Raw genomic sequence first — 24,587 nt, forward strand, 5'->3', positions numbered from 1 at the left:
AAAAACTCTAAATGACGCATATAGGACGAGCGGTTTCTTTGTTAACCGCTCAGCACAGAATATCCGCATGTGCTCACTTCCTTTGAAATTGTTTGGAGAAAATATCCTTCTATTATAAAATAATACAAAATAATGCCAGGGAGTCTTAAGCAAATCTTGTCTGGTAAATTAACAAGTGTAGCCCACAGCCATTTGGCATTGCCATATCAGGGCCTAACATAAGGACAACATAGAGAGCATGTTATTCTGTTCTTCTGAAATAGACTACATTTTCTTCATATCATGTTTCTTTAGACCTGTCTAAAATAAATAATGGGATTTATTGTAATGCTGTAGGCTATATTAAATTGATTTATTAGACTTTTTAAAATGTATATGTTCCAAAGGTCTGCATCAGTGGCTTGTAGGCTATGCCTGAAAGCCAGGATATCCTAAACGTGTTTATGCTAACTAACGGTCAATTACCAGTAAGCCCGGCAGTTATTTGCTTGACAATCACTGGCTGACAAAATTTAATGAACGCCACAGCCCTAAACACTGACACTAACAATACTAATTTTGCTTATAAATAGGCGCATAAACGTATTCACAAAAATAGAAGGGTGCTAAATTTACGCCTAAGTGTGACTTCCTTGTAAAGTGACAGTACATGAGAAAAACCCACATACCTGATTTTTCTTGATAAGCAGTTGAACGGTCTGCAGGTTGTGACCATGATCCGTGGAGGTTGCAATTGGCATCCTCTCTTCGACCCAAAGCTAAAATGGACAAGCCAAATAGATTATTGAGTGCATTGAATGAAAATACCAGAACAAATAAAGCCTCAATAGAACATGTACATGCATGTGCACACACAAAACACACGTTTGTTTTACTATTCTTGTGGGGACCAAACAGTTGATTCCTATTCAAAATCCTATCTTCCCTAACCCCTAACCTAACCCTAACCTAATGTAGCAGGCGTAAAATAAATGCCTGAAACTAGATCCCCAACATACTGGTCTTGACGAGAATAAAGAAACTGTCGGGGGAGGTTCCCTTCTGTACTGTTCAACCAATCCAGTAAATGTGGAGGAGGAGTTAAGATGGAGTGTCGCCTTGTTAACGTTGCAAAGTCGCATCACAGGTTCTCTTTCCATTTCCCCTGAAAACTGAAATGTCCCCACTTCTCCGAATTTTCCTTGTTTCGGAAAACCAAAAAAACACACACACAGTACGCCCCCAATCAACTATCGACTAACTCACAATCTCGTCCTCCACATCACGGTTGAACTGGTGGATCTCGCGGGAGGCCACCAGGAAGTTCTTTCTCTTCCTCAGCGGGTCCAGCAGCTCTTTGAACTTGTGCTCCACCATTTGTCTCTGGCCATCCACCTCCCCCGTGTCCTTCCCTTCCTGGCTGAGGACCAGCGCCTGGCTCTGCAGCTCCACCACCTCCCTCTGACGGACCTCCACCTGGTTTTCCAATATCTATGGGCCACCAGAGAGAGGGAGAAGAACATTTTGAACATTTTGAACGTTGACCCTAGATGATGTTCCGTGCGGGGTCCAGGCCACTAAGTCCACATCCATGGGTTCTTATCCAAAATGTTCAGATCAGAACAATTGATGCCATACTTATTTTATTGCTTAAAACCAATTGAAGCCAATTTATTTAAATTATTCTTTGTATTATTATTTTCATTAATGAAATGATAATGCCAACATTATTTATCAATTTGGTTACAATGACGCATGCTCCACCATGTACAGTACCTGCTGCTTCTTGAGCAGGATGTTGACGCTGGTCAGGTCTTTGCCGTAGTCGTCCGATTGAATCTGGCCCTCCAGGCCACCCAGCCACTTGTCCAGGTCGGCACAGCTCTGTGTAAACAGCTCGGCCTTGTTGGCGTCAAACAGGCACTGGGCCTTGGTCTGGGTGGTGGACTCCAACTCTTCCCACATCTTCTGGAGGGCTGAGAGCTTCTCCTTGACCACCGACTCTGTCTCAGGCTTCTCCAACACCAGCTGCATCCCATCCTGGAGTGGAAAGAATTAGAATCAGAATCACCTTTATTCGCAAAGTACATTTACATGTACCAGGAATTTGAGCTGGTGAAATGGTGCTGCTGTGCCTTACAATAACAAAATACACAGAGAGAAAATGTATGCATAAAATACATACAGTATAAAATCAGATAGAAAGTAGAAAAGGTCAAGTTTCTGGATAAACTGTGTCTTGCTGAGGTTGTTGAAACACATTTTATGGTAGTGAAATACATTTAGTGGGGTGGGCAGGTACAGTCGGTTAGTTATGGTGGGTAACCCCATGACTTTTGGAGTGGATATAATAGGGCAGTTAGTGAGTATAAGTTAGTCATAAGCAGTTGGGGAGTTATAGTGGGTACATACACTAAATAGATAGTTTATTAGGTACACCCATCTAGTACCGGGTCGGACCCCATTTGCCTCCAGAACAGCCTGAATCCTTCAGTGCATTCTATAAGGTGTCGGAAATGTTCCACAGGGATGTTGGTCAACGTTGACATCACACAGTTGCTGCAGAATGGACAGTGGTACATTCATGCTGTGAACAGCCCGTTCCATCCCATCCCAAAGATACTCTATTGGGTTGAGGTATGGGATCTGCGCATGTTCCAGCCAATGTTTTTCCACTCCTCAATTTTCCAGTGTAGGTCATCACATACCCATTGGAGCCACTTCTTGTTTTTAGCTGATAGGAGTGGAACCCGGTGTGGTCATCAGATGGGATAGCCCATCCGTGACAAGGATCGACGAGTTCTGCGTTCTGAGATGCCATTCTGCACACCACTGTTGTACTGCGCCATAATTTGTCTGTTTGTGCCCCACGTGTTAGCTTGCACAATTCTTGGCGTTCTCCTTTGACCTATCTCAATAGCAAGCAGACTTTATGTTTTTTTGTTTGTCGCACCATTCTCTGTAAACCCTAGACACTGTCGTGCGTGAAAAGCCCAGGAGGGTGCCCGTTTCTGAGATACTGGATTTGGTGCGCCTGGCACCAACGATCATATCGCACTAAAAGTCGCTAAGGTCACAAATGTTTCCCAGTCTAACATTCAATCGGACAGTAAGTGAATGCCTTGATGCCTGTCTGCCTGCTTTATATAGCAATCCACGGCCACGTGACAGTGGGAGCGATCAATTTTCGTGAACGGGGCGGTGTATTGATTATAAGAAGTAGAATATTTTTCATAAAGTAACGCTAAAGGAAATTGAGACAGTTTACTGTTATGTGCTTTGCCTGCACTGAAAAAAATAAAGTTTCTTAAAATGGTTCTTCCTCAGCTCTTAAGGTCCCTTGGAGAATTCTTGCCCTGTAAAAAACCTTAAGTGTGGGGTTCTTGATGTGGCATCTACGGTTCTTCAGAATTCTAAAAGGTTCTTGAAATGTAGATGCCTGCAGATGCATATTGTCCAGTGTTACTAGTGTTGATTTTTTAGTGTAACATTTTTTGTGTTGACACTGTAAAGAGTTAAATTAACACTCAGTGGTGTAAAATAACCCCACTGTTGGTGTTAATAACCAGAGTTGAAAAAAACATGCTTGTCATTATCATATTTCCCAGCATGCTCTATTGCAGGTTGATTTTTTAAATAGTTTGTTTCAATATAAATGTTTTTGCATGTACATTGATTGATTAATTAATCGTATGCTATTCAAATATAAAAAACATTCATTTTTCTAAACTATTCAAATCTGTTAATTGGACTTCTTGTACCCGTTACTGAAATTGTTGTTTCAGTCTAGATGTTTAAGATGGTCTCATACCTCAATCTTCCCAACCCTGGAAGTCATTCTGAACGCAGGTTGCGAGTGAATAAACATTTTAAATGTTGGATATCCCCACTCTGGCTGGATTTCAATAGCAATTACACATCACTTTCCAAGCAGGTATAATGTGGCTTGTAGGCCTGATGTGGCCTTTAAATGATGAGCTTCAGGCCACTTGATAATAGTAAAACTAGGCCCTCAAAAGAAAGCCATTTGAAATATGTATTTAATTGTCTTAAAATAATGTAATTTTTAATAACAACATTCACTTAAGAATACTTAAGAGTCTAGATAACTGATCATGTTAATTTCAATTAATCGAAAGTGCTTATTAACTTGTGTTCATTCTAGGGGTCGACCGATTAATCGGAATGGCGGATTAATTAGGGCCGATTTCAAGTTTTCATAACAATCGGAAATTGGTATTTTTGGGCGCCGATTTGCAGATTATAATTTGTTTTTATTTACACCTTTATTTAACTTGGCAAGTCAGTTAAGAACACATTCTTATTTTCAATAACGGCCTAGGAACGGTGGGTTAACTGCCTCGTTCAAGGGCAGAAAGACAGATTTTCACCTTGTCAGCTCGGGGGATCAAATCTTGCAACCGTACAGTTAACTAGTCCAACGCAATAACAACCTGCCTCTCTCTCGTTGCACTCCACAAGGAGACTGCCTGTTACGCAAATGCAGTAAGCCAAGGTAAGTTGCTAGCTAGCATTAAACTTATCTTATAAAAAAACAATCAATCATAAAAACTACACATGGTTGATGATATTACTAGATATTATCTCACGTGTCCTGCGTTGCATATAATCTGACTGAGCATACAAGTATCTAAGTATCTGACTGAGCGGTGGTAGGCAGAAGCAGGTGCGTAAACATTCATCAAACAGCACTCTCGTGCGTTTTGCCAGCATCTCTTCGTTGTGCGTCAAGCATTGCGCTGTTTATGACTTCAAGCCTATCAACTCCCGAGATGAGGCTGGTGTAACCGAAGTGAAATGGCTGGCTAGTTCCCTTGCACTGCATGGGTAACGCTGCTTTGATGTGGTGGCTGTTGTCGTTGTGTTGCTGGTTCGAGCACAGGGAGGAGCGAGGAGAGGGATGGAAGCTATACTGTTACACTGGCAATACTAAAGTGACTATAAGAACATCCAATAGTCAACGGTTAATTAAATACAAATGGTATAGAGGGAAATAGTCCTATAATTCCTATTATAACTACAACCTAAAACTTCTTACCTGGGAATATAGAAGACTCATGTTAAAAGGAACCACCAGCTTTCATATGTTCTGAGCAAGGAACGTTAACGTTAGCTTTCTTACATAACACATATTGCACTTTTACTTTCTTCTCCAACACTTTGTTTTTGATGTTTTATATTAAGTTAAAATAAGTGTTCATTCAGTATTGTTGTAATTGTCATTATTACAACAACAACAAAAAAATTGTCCGATTAATCGGTATCGGCTTTTTTGGTCCTCCAATAATCGGTATTGGTATCGGCGTTGAAAAATCATAATCGGTCGACCTCTAGTTCATTCATCTAATACCAATTGGAAAATCATCAAGACAGAGTGAATCTTATTTTGGTTTGCTAACCTTCTCAATCTTGTCCAGCCACTCCTTGTTGGACTGCAACTCGGCCATGAAGGCCTGATGCTTGAGCCATTTGCTGTGGAGGTTCCTGGCCTCGTCGTACGACATGTCCTGGGCCGTGAGCATCTTCTCATTGATCCACAGAGACAGCTGCATACAAAGACACACACACACACACACACACGCGTAGGTAGGTCATTGTATGTGACTGCCTTAGACTGTGAAAGCAGTCTGTCACTATGCATACATTGCCACACAATGTAATTAATTTAAATCAGTACATGTAAGTATTCCTATTTCCATAGTATCGGGACTGATACCAATGTTAGACTCTTAGGGAAGATTTCCCACATCCAAGTTAAGCATATTCCTGGACTAAAAAGCACTTTCGATGGAGAATCTCTATTGAAAGTGCTTTTTAGTCCAGGAGTAGGCTTGATCTGGGTCCGGGAAAGACATGTTGGGCAGCAGACCTCCTGGCAATCCTGTAGGAACTTCTGAAGGTCCCGGTTATCCTTCAGCCTCATCAGTAGCTCCACAGCAGCCTCGCGGTTCTTCTTATGCCTGTGCAAACGTTGGGTAAACAGAATTGATCATGGATAATAGATCCCATGTTAATTGTGAGTACCACAAACAAGTTGACAGTTGGGTGTACCAGATTTTTCTACAGATTTTTTTACATCACAATACGCATTACCAAGTAAAGGCAAAGATACATATTAAGTGTTGTACTGGCATTTGTGGTAGTTGTAAACCTAATAAGTGGGTGGTACACATCTAACCATTGGTGGTATTCTGGGTAGTCTTTTTCACAGTCAAGCTGTGCAGGTAGCCTAGCAGTTAAGCGTGTTGGGCCAGTAACTGAAAAGTTGCTGGCTCGAATCCCCAAGATGGAAAAGTCTGCTGCTCTGCCCTTGAGCAAGACAGTTAAAACAGGCGCCGATGACGTCGATCAAGGCAGCCCCCTGCACCTCTCCGATTCAGAATGGTTGGGTTAAATGCGGAAAACACATTTTGGTTGAATGCATTCAGTTTTGCAACTAAGTAGTTATGCCATTTCCAGGAGATTGCTTTATCATATTAATGTGGTTCCTGGGGCATTAAATACTCCAACAGGTGTTGTGAGAACTGTAAAAATGACAACCTGTCCAGCAATGTCATTTGTTACTATATAGTAGAAGAGGCTTCTAACCTGTCGTCAATAGACGTCGCTCTCTCCTGGATGCGGTCGGCATTGATGTTGCCGTCGCTCGCCAGCCGCCTGCCAGCCTCCACCACGCCGTTTATCTTCTCTTCGTTGGCGTCCATGGTGGTCATGAAGTCCTCCTGCTTCTTGATGGCTCCTTCGGCCCCCTCAAGCGTAGTGGGCATCTCTGTATGGGCCAGCATGTATTCCTAAGAGTAGGGTTATAAAAAAAGAGAATCAGTGGGATTATTAGAAATTCCTGTGACTGAGACTGGATATCCAGGTTGGGGTCAATTCCATTTCAAATCAGTCAGGGAGTAAACTGAAATTCTTGAATTGACTGAATTGAAACAGAATATAGAACCCAACCCTGTTGGAATTCAATCTAAATCACATTGGACACAGACTATTTGTATTGCCCCCCTCTTTTACAATGCTGCTACTCTCTGTTGTTATCATCTATGCATAGTCACTTTAATAACTCTACCGGTGCCCCAGCACATTGACTCTGTACCGGTACCCCCCTGTACATAGTCTTGCTATTTTTATTTTACTGCTACTCTTTAATTACTGGTTACTTTTAGTTCTTATTCTTATCCATGTTTTTTTAACTGCGTTGTTGGTTAGGGGCTCGTAAGTAAGCATTTCACTGTAAGGTTGTATTCGGCGCATGTGACTAATAAAATTTGATCTGATATGACACTTTTTGAAATGTCCGTTAATATGTGCATTTGATTTGCAAAGCAGCATGCCCACGGTAGATGGAGTGGATTCTAGGTGGGCACGGAAAATTACACATTGTTACCACATCCCTTCCTAGTAAAATTCGGTAATAGCAGCGACAAAGAGCATTTTAAAATAAACTGTAGCTGGAAATCCATTTTTTTATGAGATGGAATCAGTGTAATTAAATAATAGTGAAACGGAACCATTCACTTTGGATTCCAAGGCTAAGATTTTTCCACTCTTGGAATATAATTTCAACTCACTTCCTGGATGGACCAATTCGAAATTGAACCGACCAATCAAGTACCCTGGTTTAAGGGGTATCGACCAATCGGCGTACCTGGTTGTTGAGGAAGACCTCGGCCTGCTTGGTGTCCCTGAGAAACAGCTGGTAGGCGTGGGACTGTGACAGCAGGTTCTGCCGGTTCTCCCACATCTTGTGCAGCTCGTTCCAGCCTGTGTCCAGTGCCTGTAGCCGCTGCCTCAGGAACATGTACTGGGCATCGGTCTGACCCTGGGTCACCATCTCGCCCATGTCGCGCATCTTCTGGTAGTCCTCCTCGTAGTTGCAGATCTCGTTTTTGATGCCGTCGTGCTGTGCTAGCAGCTTCTCTGCCTCAGCCAGCGTGTTGGGCGTCTCCTCCGAGGCGATGGCTGTCTGTGTGCGCGACAGCCACGACTGGAAGTCATCCAGTTCGCGCAGGAACTGCTGCAGCTTGCTGGCCTCGCCAAGGGACTCTTCGCGGTTACGCAGTGTGGCCTTCATCTCCTCCCACACAGCGGTGATCTCGGCCAGGCGGCCCGTGATGGCCTTGGCCTGGTCTGGGTGCTCGCCGGCCAGCCGCTCGGCCTCGCCGCGCAGGTCGCCCAGCTTGTCCTCGATGGCAGCCAGGTCACGCTCCATGCCAGTGAGTTTGCGCTGCAGCGCCATGACACCCGTCAGGTCGTTGCCCAGCTCCTGGGTGGACTCGATGACCTTTGTCTTCTCGCGGATCCACGACTTGGTTTCGTTGCAGTCCAGGTGGTAGTTCTGCACACCCAGCGCGGAGATTAGAGACTCCTTCTTCTGGTCCGCCAGATCCCGGAACTGGCTCCATCTGGTGAACAAATTAATAAATAAAAATATGGTAATTTAGCAGACAGTTTTACACAGTTGACAGACAGTGATACATATTTCAATACATGTGACCCATACGGGAATCAATCCCACCATTACCCTGTTGTTGCCAGACCAAGGCTCAAATTGACTGAACCATTGGCCAATTAATTTGATGATAACCAACAATACATATCCAGCTCATTTTTCAATTCAAAGGATACAGTGATCTCCAACACACAATAACACAATTTTAAGTCAATAGGTATTTGAAACTCACCATGAGCCAAGTAAAAGGTCAGACATAGTTAACTGCATTAACTGCATTATAATAACCTAATCATCTTTTGGTTTCTTCATTTGGCATCAGGTAGTTGCCAATCATATGGTAAGGCATTAAATCAGAACCTGAAAGTGTTATCTTCAACCGTAAATGTTGTGAATACCAGGGACATTAGTGATGCACGGCTTGACTCATAACCCGCAGTCCCCGTTGTTATTTCCACAGGGCGGGCAGATTTAGGGTCATGAAAGGGTCATTGTGTGGATGAAGGGCAGATGGGTGGGGAATTAAAGAGTATAATAAATTTATAATTCTTGTGCAATTTATCTATTAGGCTATATTGAGGTGTTTCTTTCATTATTTTAGGCTATCTGGCATTAGTGAGTAAGCCTAAGCTTAGGGTCTAACTGTACGCACGCCAATCGCCAAATGCTTTTGGGAACGGGCAGTAAAAAGTTAACGTCGATCCATGGAGACAAAAAGGCCAATGTCAGAGTTTAATTCAATAAGAGAAAAGCCACCTCACACTGCAATCATCCTCTTTCACCACCCCACCATATCTTTCCAAACATACATTTTCTGGCAAAAGAGGATGATAGCAGTGTTATGTGTGATGATTGTGAGGTGTTATACAAATTTGACAGACACAAGATGGAGACCTCAAATAGGCAAAATGTTTACTTGAGAACGATAGTGGAAGAATATTATTTTAGCATCTTGAGAGAATGTGAATGCGCAGTTAAATACCATCTGTAGTGGTCCTATCTTTATCAGCATCATACAAGCTGATAGTATTTCAACCACATAAAATATGCATCCAAGCCAAATTGAAATGTTATCAGAAAGACGTTGGGTTGTTTTCACAGATTTCTATTTCCTTACAACCGGTCAAAATGATGTCATTTGAACATTTAGCACAGAAAATCTTTTCATTTTTCTTAATAGTTATTGTATTTTCTCCCCGGAACCTTTGTGCTGTGAAAGAAGCAGAGATCACTCAGAAAGCTTCACTGATGTCAAATACATTGAAGCATTCATTCTATTGATTTATGACATTATTCTGCTGAGCAAGGGTTTATTTAGTCTTCTAGGGAAGCAAATCATGACAGAAGAGAAGCTGCATGTATCTAACTATAGACAAGTTGACAAACAAATAGATAAGTAGAAACACATCAGGTGTGGGATTCAGATTTTCACTTTATCACATATAGTCTGGCGGTTGCGGATGGGTTGTCAGCAAATGCGGCTGGGTCAGGGTGAACAAACAGCTGATCCGCGCACCACTGAGGGACATATCAGCTACAGATATAGGATCTTAATTTGAGCCAGTTTGCTACAGCTGAAAAATAATCCTACAGCAACAGGAAACATTTTTAATTTATACATTTTTAATTAGGGTAAATCAAGTATAAATATTTTAAGTGGGAGTTAAACTTTAGAAGCCTTGTTTTTTAAATTATTATTATAAAAAAATTGACCCCCTTTGTTGTGATATCCAATTGGTAGTTACGAGTTTGCCTCATCACTACAACTCCCCAACAGACTCGGGAGAGGTGAAGGTCGAGAGCCATGCATCCTCGAAACACGATCTGCCAAGCCGCACTGCTTCTTGACACACTGCTCGCTTAACCCGGAAGCCAGCCGCCAATGTGTCAGAGGAAACACTGTCCAACTGACGACCGAAGTTAGCTTGCAGTCACCCGACCAGCCAAAAGGAGTCGCTAGATGAGCCAAGTAAATCCCCTGACCAAACCCTCCCCTAACCCGGACGAAGCTGGGCCAATTGTGAGCCGCCCCACGGGGCTCCCATTCACTTCCGGCTGTGATACAGCCTGAGATCAAACCTAAGGCTGTAGTGGCACCTCACCACTGCGATGCAGTGTCCTAGACCGCTGCGCCACTCGGGAGGCCCCCCTGAACCCCCTGGCCCCCCTGAACCTCTAATACACTACAAGTTTGCATTTCCTGCAACAACAGGATGAGCAAATTAAGCTAAGGCATCTGTATGATAGGAGATAGTGTGACGTCTGACTGTGAATGGTTCAACTTGCCTGTTATTGAGCTTATCTTGCTGGGCTTTTATGTCCTTCTCACTGGGGTGTCCGTTGTGCATCAGCTGCCTGGCAATCTGGTTCACGACAGCGACGCGTGACGCCTGGTTGTTCATCTCAGGCTCCAGGCTCTCGAACCTGGGAAAGAGAGAGCATGCCATGTCATGACCAATCAAATTCACCTCCAAAACAAACCATTTTCCCTTGCGCACATTGATGTTTGGGCCACGTTCAGGCAAATGTTGTGGAATGTTTCAGCTGACATGATTTCTTATACTACATGTCATAGGAATGTTTGTTCTACAAACCACATTTTTATCTGAATGTTCCACAATGTTGTACCCTGATGAATGTACTTCAGACATATTCCCCTGTTTGGTGTTTAACCTCCTAAGTACTTCCTGCGCTTTTCTCCTTGTACCTCTGTACTCTTTTTATTATCTGTCTTGTTCCGTCTGTTTAAAATACCTATTTTGTTCATTTTCTGTGTAAGGTGAACATCCGTTTCGAGAAAGGCACCTAACAAATAGGGCACCTAACGCCCAGTGGGAGGAGCTGTTGCATTGTAACTAGTTTATCATTTGTATATTTACAGTTTCTCAATCGGGTAAAATAGTTTTTTGGAACTATGGTCAAAGAACACCAGTGAACAAACGTTCAAATACATTTGCAGAACTTCTGATCGTTTTATTTTCTTTCTACTTGGATTGCATATCTTAGACCCCCTTTCGCTAAACCTGAAATACAATTGCCATCAATGAATACCAAATTCACAGTGTTCTGTTCACATATGTTACGTCCGTCGTTAGGAAACCAAGGCGCGGCGTGGTAGGCGTTCATCGTATCTTTATTGATGACACCAAACCAAATAACAAAGTCAAAAAAACGAAAGCGGACAGTTATGTCAGGCTACAGAAACTAAACAGATCCCACAACCTAATGGTGGGAAAAAGGGCTGCCTAAGTATGATCCCCAATCAGAGACCATATAGACAGCTGCCTCTGATTGGGAACCACACTCGGCCAAAAACAAAGAAACAGAAGACATAGAATTTCCCACCCGAGTCACACCCTGACCTAACCAAACATAGAGAATAATAAGGATCTCCAAGGTCAGGGCGTGACAACATAAGAGAAAATTGTGAAAATGTGTTCACTGTTTCCAGCAATCAGTAAATACTAGTGCACAAAATTGTAAATGGCTCTATCAGTGTAAATTCGCGTAAAATATAGCAGAGGTCGGCGGCCCCAGGGCATGTGCCCTGCATGCCCATTCAGTAATCCGGCCCTGATTGTAATCTTCCATTACAGAGTGAACTTTGGTGTAAATGGATGTCTATCCATTCATATCAGCACATGTCCTCCACTATATTCACCTTTCCTTTTTTCTGTTTGGGAATGTTTTTCTGCTTGGTGATGGAAAGTCTGCCAGCCTATGTATAGAATACATGGAATTGGATTATGATGTTCAGATGAATGAATCCTGCACACAATGTGAAATTGTGCATAAAAGTAGAGTAATTTTCCATCATTTTTAATAGTTTGTATTCCAAGGCATTGAAGTTCATGACATACTGAAACCGGTGTGCCTGTCACCTGCTACCATACCACGTTCAAAGCCACTTAAATCTTTTGTCTTGCCCATTCAACCTCTGAATGGCACACATACTGTACACAATACACGTCTCAATCGTTTCAAGGCTTAAAAATCCTTCTTTAACCTGGTCTTCTCCCCTTCATCTACATTGATGGAAGTGTATTTAACAAGTGACATCAATAAGGGATCAAAGCTTTCACCTGGATTCACCTGGTCAGTCTATGATATGGAAAACGTTTTGTAAAGCGCGAGAACGGGTTCAAAATATTAGGGATCAAAGCTTTCACCTGGATTCACCTGGTCAGTCTATGATATGGAAAACGTTTTGTAAATCGCGAGAACGGGTTCAAAATATTAGGGATCAATGAAAGAAAGCCATCTAAACACATGGATATTCGTCAGCACTAATTGGTAGATTTAAAAACTACTCTGATTTTGTAGATTATTTAGGGTTAGGGAAGTATTTGTGAATCATGAAAAACAAGTTTGGAGACACTTTACACAAGAAAGAAAGAAAACGGTGGTTTGATTCATTCTGAAAATTGCCACATTCAGTTCATTAACACATGGTAATGTTGGAAGATTAGTGTACATATAATTATAATAAGGAGAATAGTGTACAATAGTAGGCTATACCCTCGTCTGTTGCCTGCACTAACCGTGGTACTATGTGATGACACAGCCAAGTGTCGAGCCATGCGTCAAGTTCAAACAGTTATGGCTTGGTCTGCGTTCCACTCCACAATGACTTAGTTAGCCTACATGTCTATTTTTATATTATCAACTGTTACTAATGATCCTCAGCAACAACCACATGGCCGAGCGTTTACAGAGGAAGCAAAGCAAATGGAGGTAAACGAAACAATGTCATTAAATGGAATGATAATGTAGGCTATACCAACTGAAGGGAACTAAGAGTAAATTGGCAGTTGTACATGTGTTGTTATTAGGCCTACTGGCATTCGATAGTAATATTGGCTAATATTTAACATGATAGAAATATGAAACAGAGAAAGTTGGGGTAGCCTGCCATTCGAAAGAGCCCATCCCTGCAAGTTAAAAGGCTGTACAATTCAAATTCGGTGTAATTGCACAGCATTTTATGAACTTTACTGTGGGAAAGTTGATTTGTGGATATGGTTCAGTTTGCTTCCATATGACTGGTTCACATTTGCCTCCAGCGATTATAAGGCAAAATAGATCAAAAGCAAGTGTCATTTATATTTACAATTACCTAAAACAAATGGATAACTCATTCACTTAGCTGTTACGCTGGTATAAACGATTTGGGAGAAAGGCAGGAATGCGTAATAGGGTTTTTTATTACGGGGACGAAGACCAAACAAACACTTACACAAAAAACAGGGTTGAAACCCAAACAAAAAAGTGAGGAGAACCTCGAATAAATAACCCAAATGCACAATGATTGTCACACGGGACGAGACCAGTAATCACCTGCGCAATCCACAATGGCACGAAAGCCAAAACAAACAGCACAGGTACTCACACACACCAACAGACATTGTAACAATAATCGACAGACAACGGAAACCAAAGGGCACACTTATACAAGTACTAATCCGTGGGAATAGGGGCCAGGTGTGCGTGATGAAAGTTCCGGAGGGAATCCTTGACAGTTATCAATAGCTCTTATCAAGTTGTCATTACAGTGCATGGAGAATGGTGTTATAAAAAAATTAAGTGGATGCTTTTTCCACTTGAAACTGGTAGGTTCGCTCGACCTTATTCATTGTTTCCTCACACGTAAAGGCGGTGGAATGATTAGGAAATTAAGTCAGTCAGAATACGGCATATCTGTAGACCCACCTCCACCGCACGTTCATTTATTCGCCAAAACAAATAGCAGGTGAATAGCACGCTATTCTCATTCTTAAGTTCAAGGTCAGAATTCGCATTGAGAGAAAAGTGCATGAAAAAGGAGTTACGTTCCATTTAAGCACGCTTAACTCGGGTCGGAATTGGGCCCTTAATGTTTTGCAAATGGCCAGAGTTCCATGTCTTCTGTACAGTGTTTTGAAAATCGACAAAGTTGTTCCAAAAACTGCTCGCATACATGTTATTTCATAGTTTCGTCTTCGCTATTATTCTAAAATGTAGGAAATAGTCAAAATAAAGAAAAACCCTGGAATGGGAAGGCGTTTTGACTGGAACTGTATGTCAAATACTTTCAGATACTTGAGTGGCACACCAAGCTAAATCAGGCCTAAAGGAGTAGGGTCTAGGGGTAGACTATGGCTTAAGCATGCATTTCTATATGTATGGGTTCTCTCACCTGTGCTGAATGACCTCTAGGTCTTCTAGCTTCTCTGGGATCTCCATGCTGTTGAGCCACTGATCCTTCTCATCAATCCACACCTCGCAGGCGTCCGCCTCGCTGAACATCTTGTAGAGGGCCAGGGCGTCCTGCAGTGCCTGCTTTCTCAGCCGGGTCAGCTCGGCCACCTCCTTGTAGCGCTCCTCTATGCCTGCCAGGCGGCCCTTGACCTCTTCCGACTGAGCCTGCTCCTCAGGCAAGGCGGCCGCCTGCTCATGGAGTGCATCGATCACCGGCCGATAGCTGGCCACCTCGGCGGCGGCGTCCTTGTGCTTGCGCACCAGGGCCTGTGTGGAGAACTCGTCATGGCCCACCTCGCTGCTGGACACGATGCGCAGGGCATCCAGGGTCCAGGCGTCGGCATCGTCTGCGTCCGCCTGGAACTGGTGCAGGGCACACGCTTCCTCCAGATGGGCCTTCCTCACGCCCGCTAGCTCCTCCAATGCTGCCCACTGCGCCCGCAGGTCGGCGATGCGGTCGCGGATCTTGGCGGCGCCGAAGTGGCCACCGTCGGCCATGGCCTGGCCCTCGGCGATGGTGTGCTGCAGGTGACCGGCACGGCCATTCATCTCGTCCTCCAGGGTGCGGTGCTTGCTTAACAGGCGCACAGCCCCCGTCAGGTCCTTGCCGCTCTCGTCCGACGACAGGATCTGCTCCTTCTCACGGATCCAGCCCTCCTCCTCGGCCATCTCCCAGAAGAACTTCCAGAGACGACGGGACTCCTCCAGGCGGGCCCGGCGCTCGGCAGCGAGCTGGGTCAGCTCCTGGTAGCAGAACTCCATGTGGGCCACGCGGTCGCGTATTACCTGAGGGTCACAGGGCTTGTAAACTGTAGAGGAGACAGAACAGAGACCCAGTTAGCATCTAGCAGCACCCACAGCTGTACATTACACTGTATTGACTCACATGTTATGATTTCATTCCAATGACTATGATTCCTTTTATGTTTATTTTTCACTTTGCTTGTATAGATCTTGAAGTATCTTGCAAAACACTATGCTATTCAACTGAACTGTGAAATGGTATGATGACATGCATTATCGTCATTAGTTAATAATACAAACACAAGTAGAAAACAATGAGTCACAATTTGAATAATAGCAGCCTGAATGTTTAGGACATTCTCACCGTCGCCGTCGATGGCGAATTTCTGGGCATTGTTGTTGACAGCTTTCACACGGTCAGCCTGGATGCCGATGTCGGCCTCTACCAGGGCATGTTTCTGCAGGAGATCCTCCACTCCGAGCAGATGCTTCCCATAGTCCTGGGACAGCAGCATCATCTGTGTGGCAGAGACATAGAGGCATGACATACAGGCATACCTTCTAAGTCGAAGATCATCAGTTGCCAATATGAATCGTTTACTTCTTGTGCACTTTGAAACGCAATACGGGTATTTTTTTCAAGGTGAGGAGAGGAAACTTTTTGAAACTTACATTTCATCTAACTTGTAATTTAGATGAAATGTCAAAATCAATTCCAAATCAACCACTACCATCAACTCCATAGCGACTCTTGTAAACCTAAGAGGATTCAATAGGTGGAAGCATAATGCCGAGAATTCCACCCAGCCAATCAGAAAGGCAAGATGACGTAGTGTTTACAGTGCCAACCCAATCCTCTTGTATCTACAGGAGGGTCTAGGATGAGGTTCAGTTGTGCCGATTTGGAATTATTCAGCATTGGACTAACATAATCCAGTTAGTTTCACCATTGATACTGGTTAAACTGATCATTTAGAAGAGGGATTAATACATTCCGTTTGTAATTCTAACATGTGAAATGACTTGAAATGACATATTTCCAATACATTTTAAATGTGTTCAGGTGTTGGTGGAAGCAGGGTAGATGAGGTTCAATGCATTTTGAACAATTCAATTTGTGTTACAATAATTATAAATTTTTGTCTTTCCAACACGGTTTAACACATACATTTTCAGAAGGGTCCCCCTCCCTCTCTTACCTTCATCTCGTCCATCCAGTCCATGATGTAAAGCATCTCCTGGAAGACCCTCTGCAGACCCAGATTCATCTCCAGGCGCTGGCGCCTCGCCTTCAGAAGCTCCAGCAGGTACTCCCACAGCCGGATCACGTTGTCCTTGCGCGCTGTGATGCGTTTGATGTCATGGTACTTCTCTGCCTCCAGCTCCTTAGCGACAGACACCACGGCCTGCACACGCTCCTCGTACGCCGTAATATCCGTCTCGATGGCCTCATGCTTCTTGGTGGCCGCGTCCACCGCCGGAAGGTCGAAGCCAAAGTTGTCCTGCGAGATAGAAGTGATGGGAATGGAATGGAATAGAATAAAATAATAGAATAAAATACAATACTGTTAGGATATACTGCATGGGTGGCAAAATACTGGGATACAAGGAAGACAAACTCTCCATTTCTATAATGTTATCGTCTCTACAATTTGACAATGACATAAAATACTATGATCCTTTAAAGGGGCAACCCGCAGTTGCTACATCCATTTTTGGATTTACACATTGATGATATATACCCATTGATTCTTGAAGATTATAACTTCTAAATGCATTGTGAGGGGCCTCTCGAGTGGCGCACTGGTCTAAGGCACTGCATCGCTGTGCTAGCGGCGTCTCTACAGATCCGGGTTCGATACTGGGCTGTGTAACAGCCGGCCGTGACCGGGAGACCCATGAGGCGGCACACAATTGGCCCAGCGTCATCCGGGTTAGGGGAGGGTACGGCCGGCCGGGATGTCCTTGTCCCATCGCGCTCTATCAACTCCTGTGGCGGGCTGGGCGCATGCACGTTTCCTCATTGGTGTGGCTGGCTTCCGGGTTAAGCAAGCATTGTGTCAAGAAGCAGTGCGGCTTGGCAGGGATGTGTTTCAGAGGACACACGGCTCTCGACCTTCGCCCCTCCGGAGTCCATACAGGAGTTGCAGCGATGGGACAAGACTGTAATTACCAATTGGATATCACTATTTTTATTTTTTTTTATAATTAAAAAAAATGCATGCCTCGTGAGATTATTTCAACTGTCACACCCCATCAAAACCCAAAATATGAGCTTGTTTTGCTCCAATGTTTGTAAACGTTTGTAAATGTAAACAAACACTGTATAGCCTCAAAACATGGTTAAAATGATAATTTATGACATCATGGATGGTCAAGCCTTGCATCAATAGCTCTGTCTATGAATTTGAGAGTGCTTACATTTTCCTGGCCCATTCCTCAGGTTATTACCAAAACAGAGTTGGGGTTTCCGCTTTGCTATTGTTTCAACTGCAAATTGGCCCTGATTTCAGTTTGACAAAAGTAGGAAAGCAAATGAGATGCAACGTTTACATCTTCAGCACTTAATCTTAATGTGCTACAGAGATGATGTCATACCAGTGAACGTGACGCTTGCATTACACTGAATCTGGTGTCCACTAAGTGGTGGTGTATGGAGAAGGATGTAAAATATTTTGGTAGTTTGGTAAAATGTCACAATTGCTTTCCATAATTATTACTTTTGTCTGTGTGTGTGTGTGTGTGTGCCCACGCATTTGTGTGTCTGTAGCTGTGCGACAAGCCGTTGGATTTTGCTTAGCCAGTTGTCCCTCATGGCTACTTTGAGTGTTTGTGTGAGTGTGTGCATACATCTGCATGTCTGTTTGTGTATTTGTGTGCAAGCATTTGTTTTTTACCTGTGAGACGAGGCGCTGGTTCTCACTCAGCCAGGTCTCCCTCATGGCAGCCTTGCGGTCAAAGCGGCGAGCCAGCTGCTCCAGTTTCTCCTGTCGAATCAGCTCTGTCCTCAGAGCCAGCTCCCGCTCATGCTCCGCCTTCTCCAGTCTCTCCCAGGTCTACCATAAACAAAGTTTAACACGCAATATTAAGTCAGGTATGTCATATGGTCCAGACAGACTAACAGGAACGTCAGACATCATTTTTCTGTTCATTTCTAGACTATTCTACATGATGAATTGACACCATTTGCCACCAGTCTATCTTGTACCTTACACATGCCAAGGGTAGATTCAACTCTCTCATAATCTCACAGTTTTATGTCCAGATGCAAAATGTATGAGTTGGCTGAATTACTCCGATTGTAATAATTATGCCATAGTAAAACTCCTACTTACTAATATTAATACTACCACACACCAAAGAGAGACTACCAAACACCCTGACACAGACAAACAGGAGAGAGAGATAGTGAACAACCTGATGTTTCATTAAGACAAAACATTGATCGCGGAGTAGGGTAACTTTGTCCCTAGACCCTGATCTTGAGTCAGTTTAGCATTTTCACCACTAAAGGTAAAGGTTAGGATTGGGAGAAGGGAAACTGATCCTTCATCTGTGCCTAGGGAAACTTCACCCTAAAGCGTTCGTCAGAGACTACAGACATCACCTTGTTAATGTCAGAGATGAGTTTGCCCTCCCTGGGCATGTAGACTTTCTGATTGTTGGCCCTCATCTTGCTCTGGATGGTAAACAGAAGCACCTCCAGGTTGCCCTTCTCAGTAAACCTGATCGATAAAAAGAGGAATGGTTTTGGGGGAGTGATATTTTGACAGCGTAAAAAAAAGCTCATGTCTAAACACATCGCATCACTTTAAGTTCTCAGGGTTGCACTTATTTCAAAGCGTTTCAAAGCGGAGTCATGTCTTACTTCTGCACTGTTAAAAATACTAAACATGCATACATTATCGCTTCAATTCATGGACATAGCTGAACAAAACATTTTGAAGTAAATTCTACTACAGGCGCGCACCCAGAATGTTCGGTATTGTGCCATTAATTTAACATTAGACTTGACATTTTTGTTTTAGGTAGTGAAATGAATTTTTCATTAAAATATTGGTTTAGAAGTTTGGAACAAAGATTTTGTGATGTTCAGGGAATGTCACAGGAACATCAACCAAAAAAGGGTTGAGGGAATGGCAAGATAACTGGACAATGATATACCTTAAGTAAATATTATAGACATTTACAAATATTCTTAAGATTGCCCATCTTGTCAGATCTCCATAAGTGCATAGGGGGTGCATTGGGGTATAGGGGTGGATTTGGGATTGGTTGCTGGAGGTGGGGGGGGGGGCACTCACTTAGGGGGTTTCTCGACCGTGCGATATGTGTTGAAGGCTTGAAGCTGCTGCTGCACCCCGTTTAAAGAGTTGGCAAACTTGCGATTGTTGAGGATGATGATGGTCTGCTCGATCCACTCCAGCAGGTCTGAGGCCAGAGACTCGTACTTCTCAATCATCTTCTCTGTCTCAATGGCATTGTCCAGTACCTAGCGGAACAAAGAGGACACATGTCAAGCTCTGGCCAAAAATGTCCAGACCTGGGTTCATATATAGTATTTGTGTTATAGTATATAGTATTTGTTTGCCAGATTGACAGAGTTTGCACTTTTGGTACTATTCCACTGGTTTCATTATGCCAGAAAAGCTCAATCAAGTACATCTTGAAAGTTTTATACTATTTGAATCCACATCTGAAAAGCTCTTACTCTGCCCCGAACAACTTGTTGACAACAACCCACCAAACAAACATGGAATTTGAGATAATAAACGGTCACCTTCCCAATACGTTTCCCCTCCACTTTCAGCGCCTTCATTTTGGAGAAGTAGTGGTAGTACGTCACCACGTATGTGATGACCGACTTCTCATCGGGGTGGTCCACACTGATATCTGTGAAGCAAAAATTACATTTCTGATTGGTTAATACAATTTGATTTGGAACGTTACAAAAATGTTAAAAGAAGATCTCTTTTTGTATTTCATGATGTTGTATGACAGGGCAGTGGGAAGGTGAAGCAGGTGATACGCCGATAGAAAGTGGAAAGTGGCAGACACTTTCCCCTATCCCCTGTTGCCAGGGGATATATGTAGTCTAGAGTCTGAAGCGCTATCACTAGACCAGACTCTGTCACCTACAGTATTTTATACATTCCAGTTAAGGATTATTCCAGTTTGATTTTGTTTATTTGGACAACCAAAAAAAGTACGTCACAGTGCACTGAGAAATCATGCGCGGCATCAGATTGAGCTATTTTCCATATGCACTCCTCTACTACATAGAAGAGCATAGTCCAGAACTCACCCTCTGGGTCTAGGAGCTTGGTAAGCCCAAGATGCTGCTCAGCCAGATTGAAGGCATTCTGCAGGTTGTGGTGGGCATTGGACTTTTTCAGCTTGTCAAAGTCAATCAGGTCTGGCCTACACACGAGACAAAGCATCATACCACAGCACCAGTCACACAGTATACCACCAAAGAATCACAAGGTAAATACCCAGATGTAATTTACCTGTTGAAATGTTATGATTCAATTGTTACGTTCTGATACCTCAAAGATTCAACCCAATTACACCAAATGATGTACAGTAATGCATCAGTAAATCCCAAAGACACCAAAAATTAATTATTTGAACATTACTCTATTGTAAATAAGAAAATAAATCGTCATAAATGAGGGGGGTTGGAGGTGGGATGAAAAAATATATATTGGTGACCACATAAAGTAAATAGCAGACTGTGACGTAAATCACAAAGGACAATTGGTGTGAATTCCACGAGAAAAAATATCTGAATCATGTGACCCACAAGGGCACGAAGGATAGTTGATCAAACCGACTCTTGTTACCTGTGCTTATGGATGAGGGCATTGAAAGCCATGCCGTCTCGCCAACTGGTGCTGAAATTGTGAATGTTCACGTTTGGATAGCTACAGAGAACAAAACAGAGAACAACAGATATGATGATTTGTTCAATGTTTTCAAATTCATTCCCTAAGCAGTTTCTATATAATTCAAGATGTGGCTCTGCTTCTGGAAGTTCTTTACTGACTTGTTCTGAAAGTAAAAAGTCCAGTAACATCAAGTCACAACGGCGTTGCTGTCTAAATACATGCATATTTTTCTTAAGGAGGATTGTTTAAGTCAAGTGGTAGAACTGAGAGCTGTCATGTACAGTAGATGACCCAAATCGAAATATTTAAAATCTCTAAGAATCGTGTCTGAATGCAAGGGGACAGCCAATCACTCACCCAGCAGTCTTCATCTGGCACCAGAGGAGCAGGGCGTCCTTGGCTGATCTCTTCTCCTTGTTGTCTCCGTCAGTCTCAACACTGATGTCCTGGATCTGTCACACAGACAATGATACAACAGCAGTGGGAGAAGTCTCAAATCAAATCAAAAAGTCAAATGTTATTTGTCACATGTGGCGAATATGCACATTCCCAACAATGCAGAGTTAAAAAGTAAGAAAATGTGATCATTTTTTTTTATATTGTAACATGATAAAATAACAATAACACGGCTATATACAAGGCATACTGGTACAGAGTCAATGTGCTGGGGTTACGAGGTAGTTGACGGGATTGAGGTAATATGTAAATGTAGGTAGGGGTAAAAGTGACTAGGAGATCAGGATGGATAATAAACAGAGTAGCGGCAGCGTGTGGGAAGAGTGTGAAACAGGGTGAATGTGTGTGAGTGTATGTAGTGTGTGTATGTGTATGTTGAGAGTGTCAGTGTAGTATGTGTGAGTGTGTGGGTAGAGTTCAGTGAATGTGCATAGAGCCAGTGCAACAACAACAAAAAAGGGGGTCAATGCAAATAGTCCGGGTGGCAATTTGATTAACTGATCAGCAGTCTGACGGCTTGGGGGGTAGAAGCTGTTCAGGAGCCTTTTGGTCCCAGACTCGGCACTCCGGTACTGCTTTCCGGAGAGAACAGTCTATGACTTGGGTGACTGGAGTCTTTGACTTCCTCTGACACCGCCTGGTATAGAGGTCCTGGGCTTCACGCAATACCCGCTGTAACGACTTGCGGTCCGATGCCAAGCAGTTGCTCTCATACATAGCCTACATATCTTACTCATGTTATAACATAATCTTTATGTAAACAATTGACTGTGTAATATGTGTGCTGAGAAGTACAAGTTAGTATTAGATCACTATGATAAAGGATGAGGCCCTACAGTAAATAAGCTACTGACGCTCAGTTGGATTGGAATCAGCATACGGGCCAACTCTCCTCCTGGAGAGCAACTGGGTTTGTTGCTCACGTAACAATAATAGCAACCTGATTCAGATAATCGTGGCCCTGCTTTACAAAATGTATCTCCAGGATAATTATAGAGAATCACTGGCTAAGTGAGTGTTCAAACCAGACAAATTGATGCATAAAATATGCGGCAACTCAATGGTTTTGAATGGGGGGGGGGGGGGGGGTCTCGGGTTGTGTTGCACTGTTCATTATATATTTTCCAAAAACTTATCAATCAGCCAATTGAAAACCTAGAGCAGCATTTCTAGCAAATCATTTCTCACCACCACACCGCTGCATCAGACATACGTTTCATGCGTTTTGGTTTGAAGACTCCTTTACCTGGAACCTGAGAATGATGGTCCAGATGAGCCCCAGGGTGAGGCGGTGGTTGCCGTCAACAATGTCGTGTGAGCCCATGTTTTCCAGGTGGACCCTCTGCTCCTTGAGGAACTGCAGAGCCTTGTCCACGTTCTCCAGGCAGTGGATACGCATCCGTCCCCTGGTGGGCTTGGGCTGGGGAGACAGGACAGGACACAGAACATGTCAGCCATAAGAGTTTCACACAGTATTAATGATTATTATATATTTTTTTACATTTTAGTAATTTAGCAGACACTCTTATCCGGAGAAACTTACAATCAGTTGAGCTTGGCCATAGGTTAAAAATAAACAAGTTGGTGACACTTTATTTATTGTTATAAGCATGTACTATTATAGCCCTATTACTCTCTAATTATAAGGCTTCCCCAAAAATGTATAGGATCATACATGCCCATGGACATCGTAATGCATTATACCTGTTGGCCTAAAGTTAAAGGGATAGTTAAACCATATTACACAAAATTACACATTGGTTTCCAGTCTATGGATAAGGTTTGACAGCCATCCGTGCTTTGGTTTAGTTTCCCTGTCACTGTTTCCACATGCTAATGTTTTAGCATTTGTGGCAGAAATCCCATTCAAGTCATGGTATCGATATTGGCATTTTTTGCACAAGTCCAAATCATCCAAAAGTATCTAAAATTAATTGTGAGGATAATATCGGTCCCATGACTAGAATGGGATTTGTTTCACAAATGCTAAAACATTAGCATGTGGAAACAGTGCCAGGGAAACTAAACCAAAGCACAGATTGCTGCCAAACACTTTTTTTTACATTTTACAGACACTCTTATCAAGAGCTTCATACTTAAATACTTTTTTCCTACTGTATCCCTGTGGTAATCAAACCCACAACCTTGGCGCTGCAAGCACCATGCTATACCAACCAGCTCTACCAACTGAACTACACAGGACTTGTCCATACCTTTTCCATAGACTGCTTACAGGGTAAGGAAATCAATTTGTAATTTTGTAATTTTGGTTAACTATTCCTTTATGTTTCTAATTATATTATTCCCATGCCATTGGAAAGGATGTTCATACTGATATGTATTTCTGTTTATGTGTGTACACTATATGTACACCACTATGTGGACACCTGCTCGTCGAACATCTCATTCCAAAATCATTGGCATTAACATGGAGTTGGTCCAAACTTTGCTGTCAAGTTCTTCCACATCGATCTCAACAAACCATTTCTGTATGGACCTCGCATTGTGCACAGGGACATTGTCATGCTGAAACAGGAAAGGACCCTCCCCAAACTGTTGCCACAAATTTGGAAGCACAGAATCGTATGTAATGTCATTGTATGCTGTAGCGTTAAGATTTCCCTTCAGTGGAACTAGGGAGCCTGAAACACGAAAAACAGACCCTGACCACTCCTCCACAAAACTTTACAGTTGGCATAATTCATTGGGGCAGGTAGCGTTCTCCTGGCATCCGCCAAACCCAGATTCATCCGTCGGGCTGCCAGATGGTTAAGTGTGATTCATCACTGCAGAGAAAGCGTTTCCAC

The 24,587-nt window shown here is 43.0% G+C and overlaps 1 protein-coding gene across 2 annotated transcripts in view; it reads right to left on the reverse strand.

Annotated features, from left to right (window-relative positions):
- The window catches only part of LOC110493814 (spectrin beta chain, non-erythrocytic 1), an 87,524-nt gene that overhangs the window by 16,917 nt on the left and 46,020 nt on the right, over positions 1–24,587 (reverse strand). For both annotated transcript variants that reach the window (XM_021568314.2, XM_036949796.1), the window contains 19 exons: positions 23,027–23,200; positions 21,682–21,776; positions 21,280–21,360; positions 20,739–20,854; positions 20,214–20,326; positions 19,738–19,925; positions 19,041–19,158; positions 18,331–18,489; positions 16,633–16,935; positions 15,798–15,951; positions 14,628–15,498; positions 10,739–10,876; positions 7,649–8,405; positions 6,589–6,791; positions 5,870–5,960; positions 5,400–5,546; positions 1,756–2,019; positions 1,246–1,470; positions 669–758 (listed from right to left, as the gene is read on the reverse strand). In XM_021568314.2, the coding sequence (XP_021423989.2) occupies positions 669–758; positions 1,246–1,470; positions 1,756–2,019; positions 5,400–5,546; positions 5,870–5,960; positions 6,589–6,791; positions 7,649–8,405; positions 10,739–10,876; positions 14,628–15,498; positions 15,798–15,951; positions 16,633–16,935; positions 18,331–18,489; positions 19,041–19,158; positions 19,738–19,925; positions 20,214–20,326; positions 20,739–20,854; positions 21,280–21,360; positions 21,682–21,776; positions 23,027–23,200 (4,287 nt within the window). The remainder of the gene's footprint in view (positions 1–668; positions 759–1,245; positions 1,471–1,755; positions 2,020–5,399; positions 5,547–5,869; positions 5,961–6,588; positions 6,792–7,648; positions 8,406–10,738; positions 10,877–14,627; positions 15,499–15,797; positions 15,952–16,632; positions 16,936–18,330; positions 18,490–19,040; positions 19,159–19,737; positions 19,926–20,213; positions 20,327–20,738; positions 20,855–21,279; positions 21,361–21,681; positions 21,777–23,026; positions 23,201–24,587) is intronic.

The sequence above is a fragment of the Oncorhynchus mykiss genome, chromosome 17, assembly GCF_013265735.2.
Source record: "Oncorhynchus mykiss isolate Arlee chromosome 17, USDA_OmykA_1.1, whole genome shotgun sequence".
Taxonomy (NCBI): domain Eukaryota; kingdom Metazoa; phylum Chordata; class Actinopteri; order Salmoniformes; family Salmonidae; genus Oncorhynchus; species Oncorhynchus mykiss.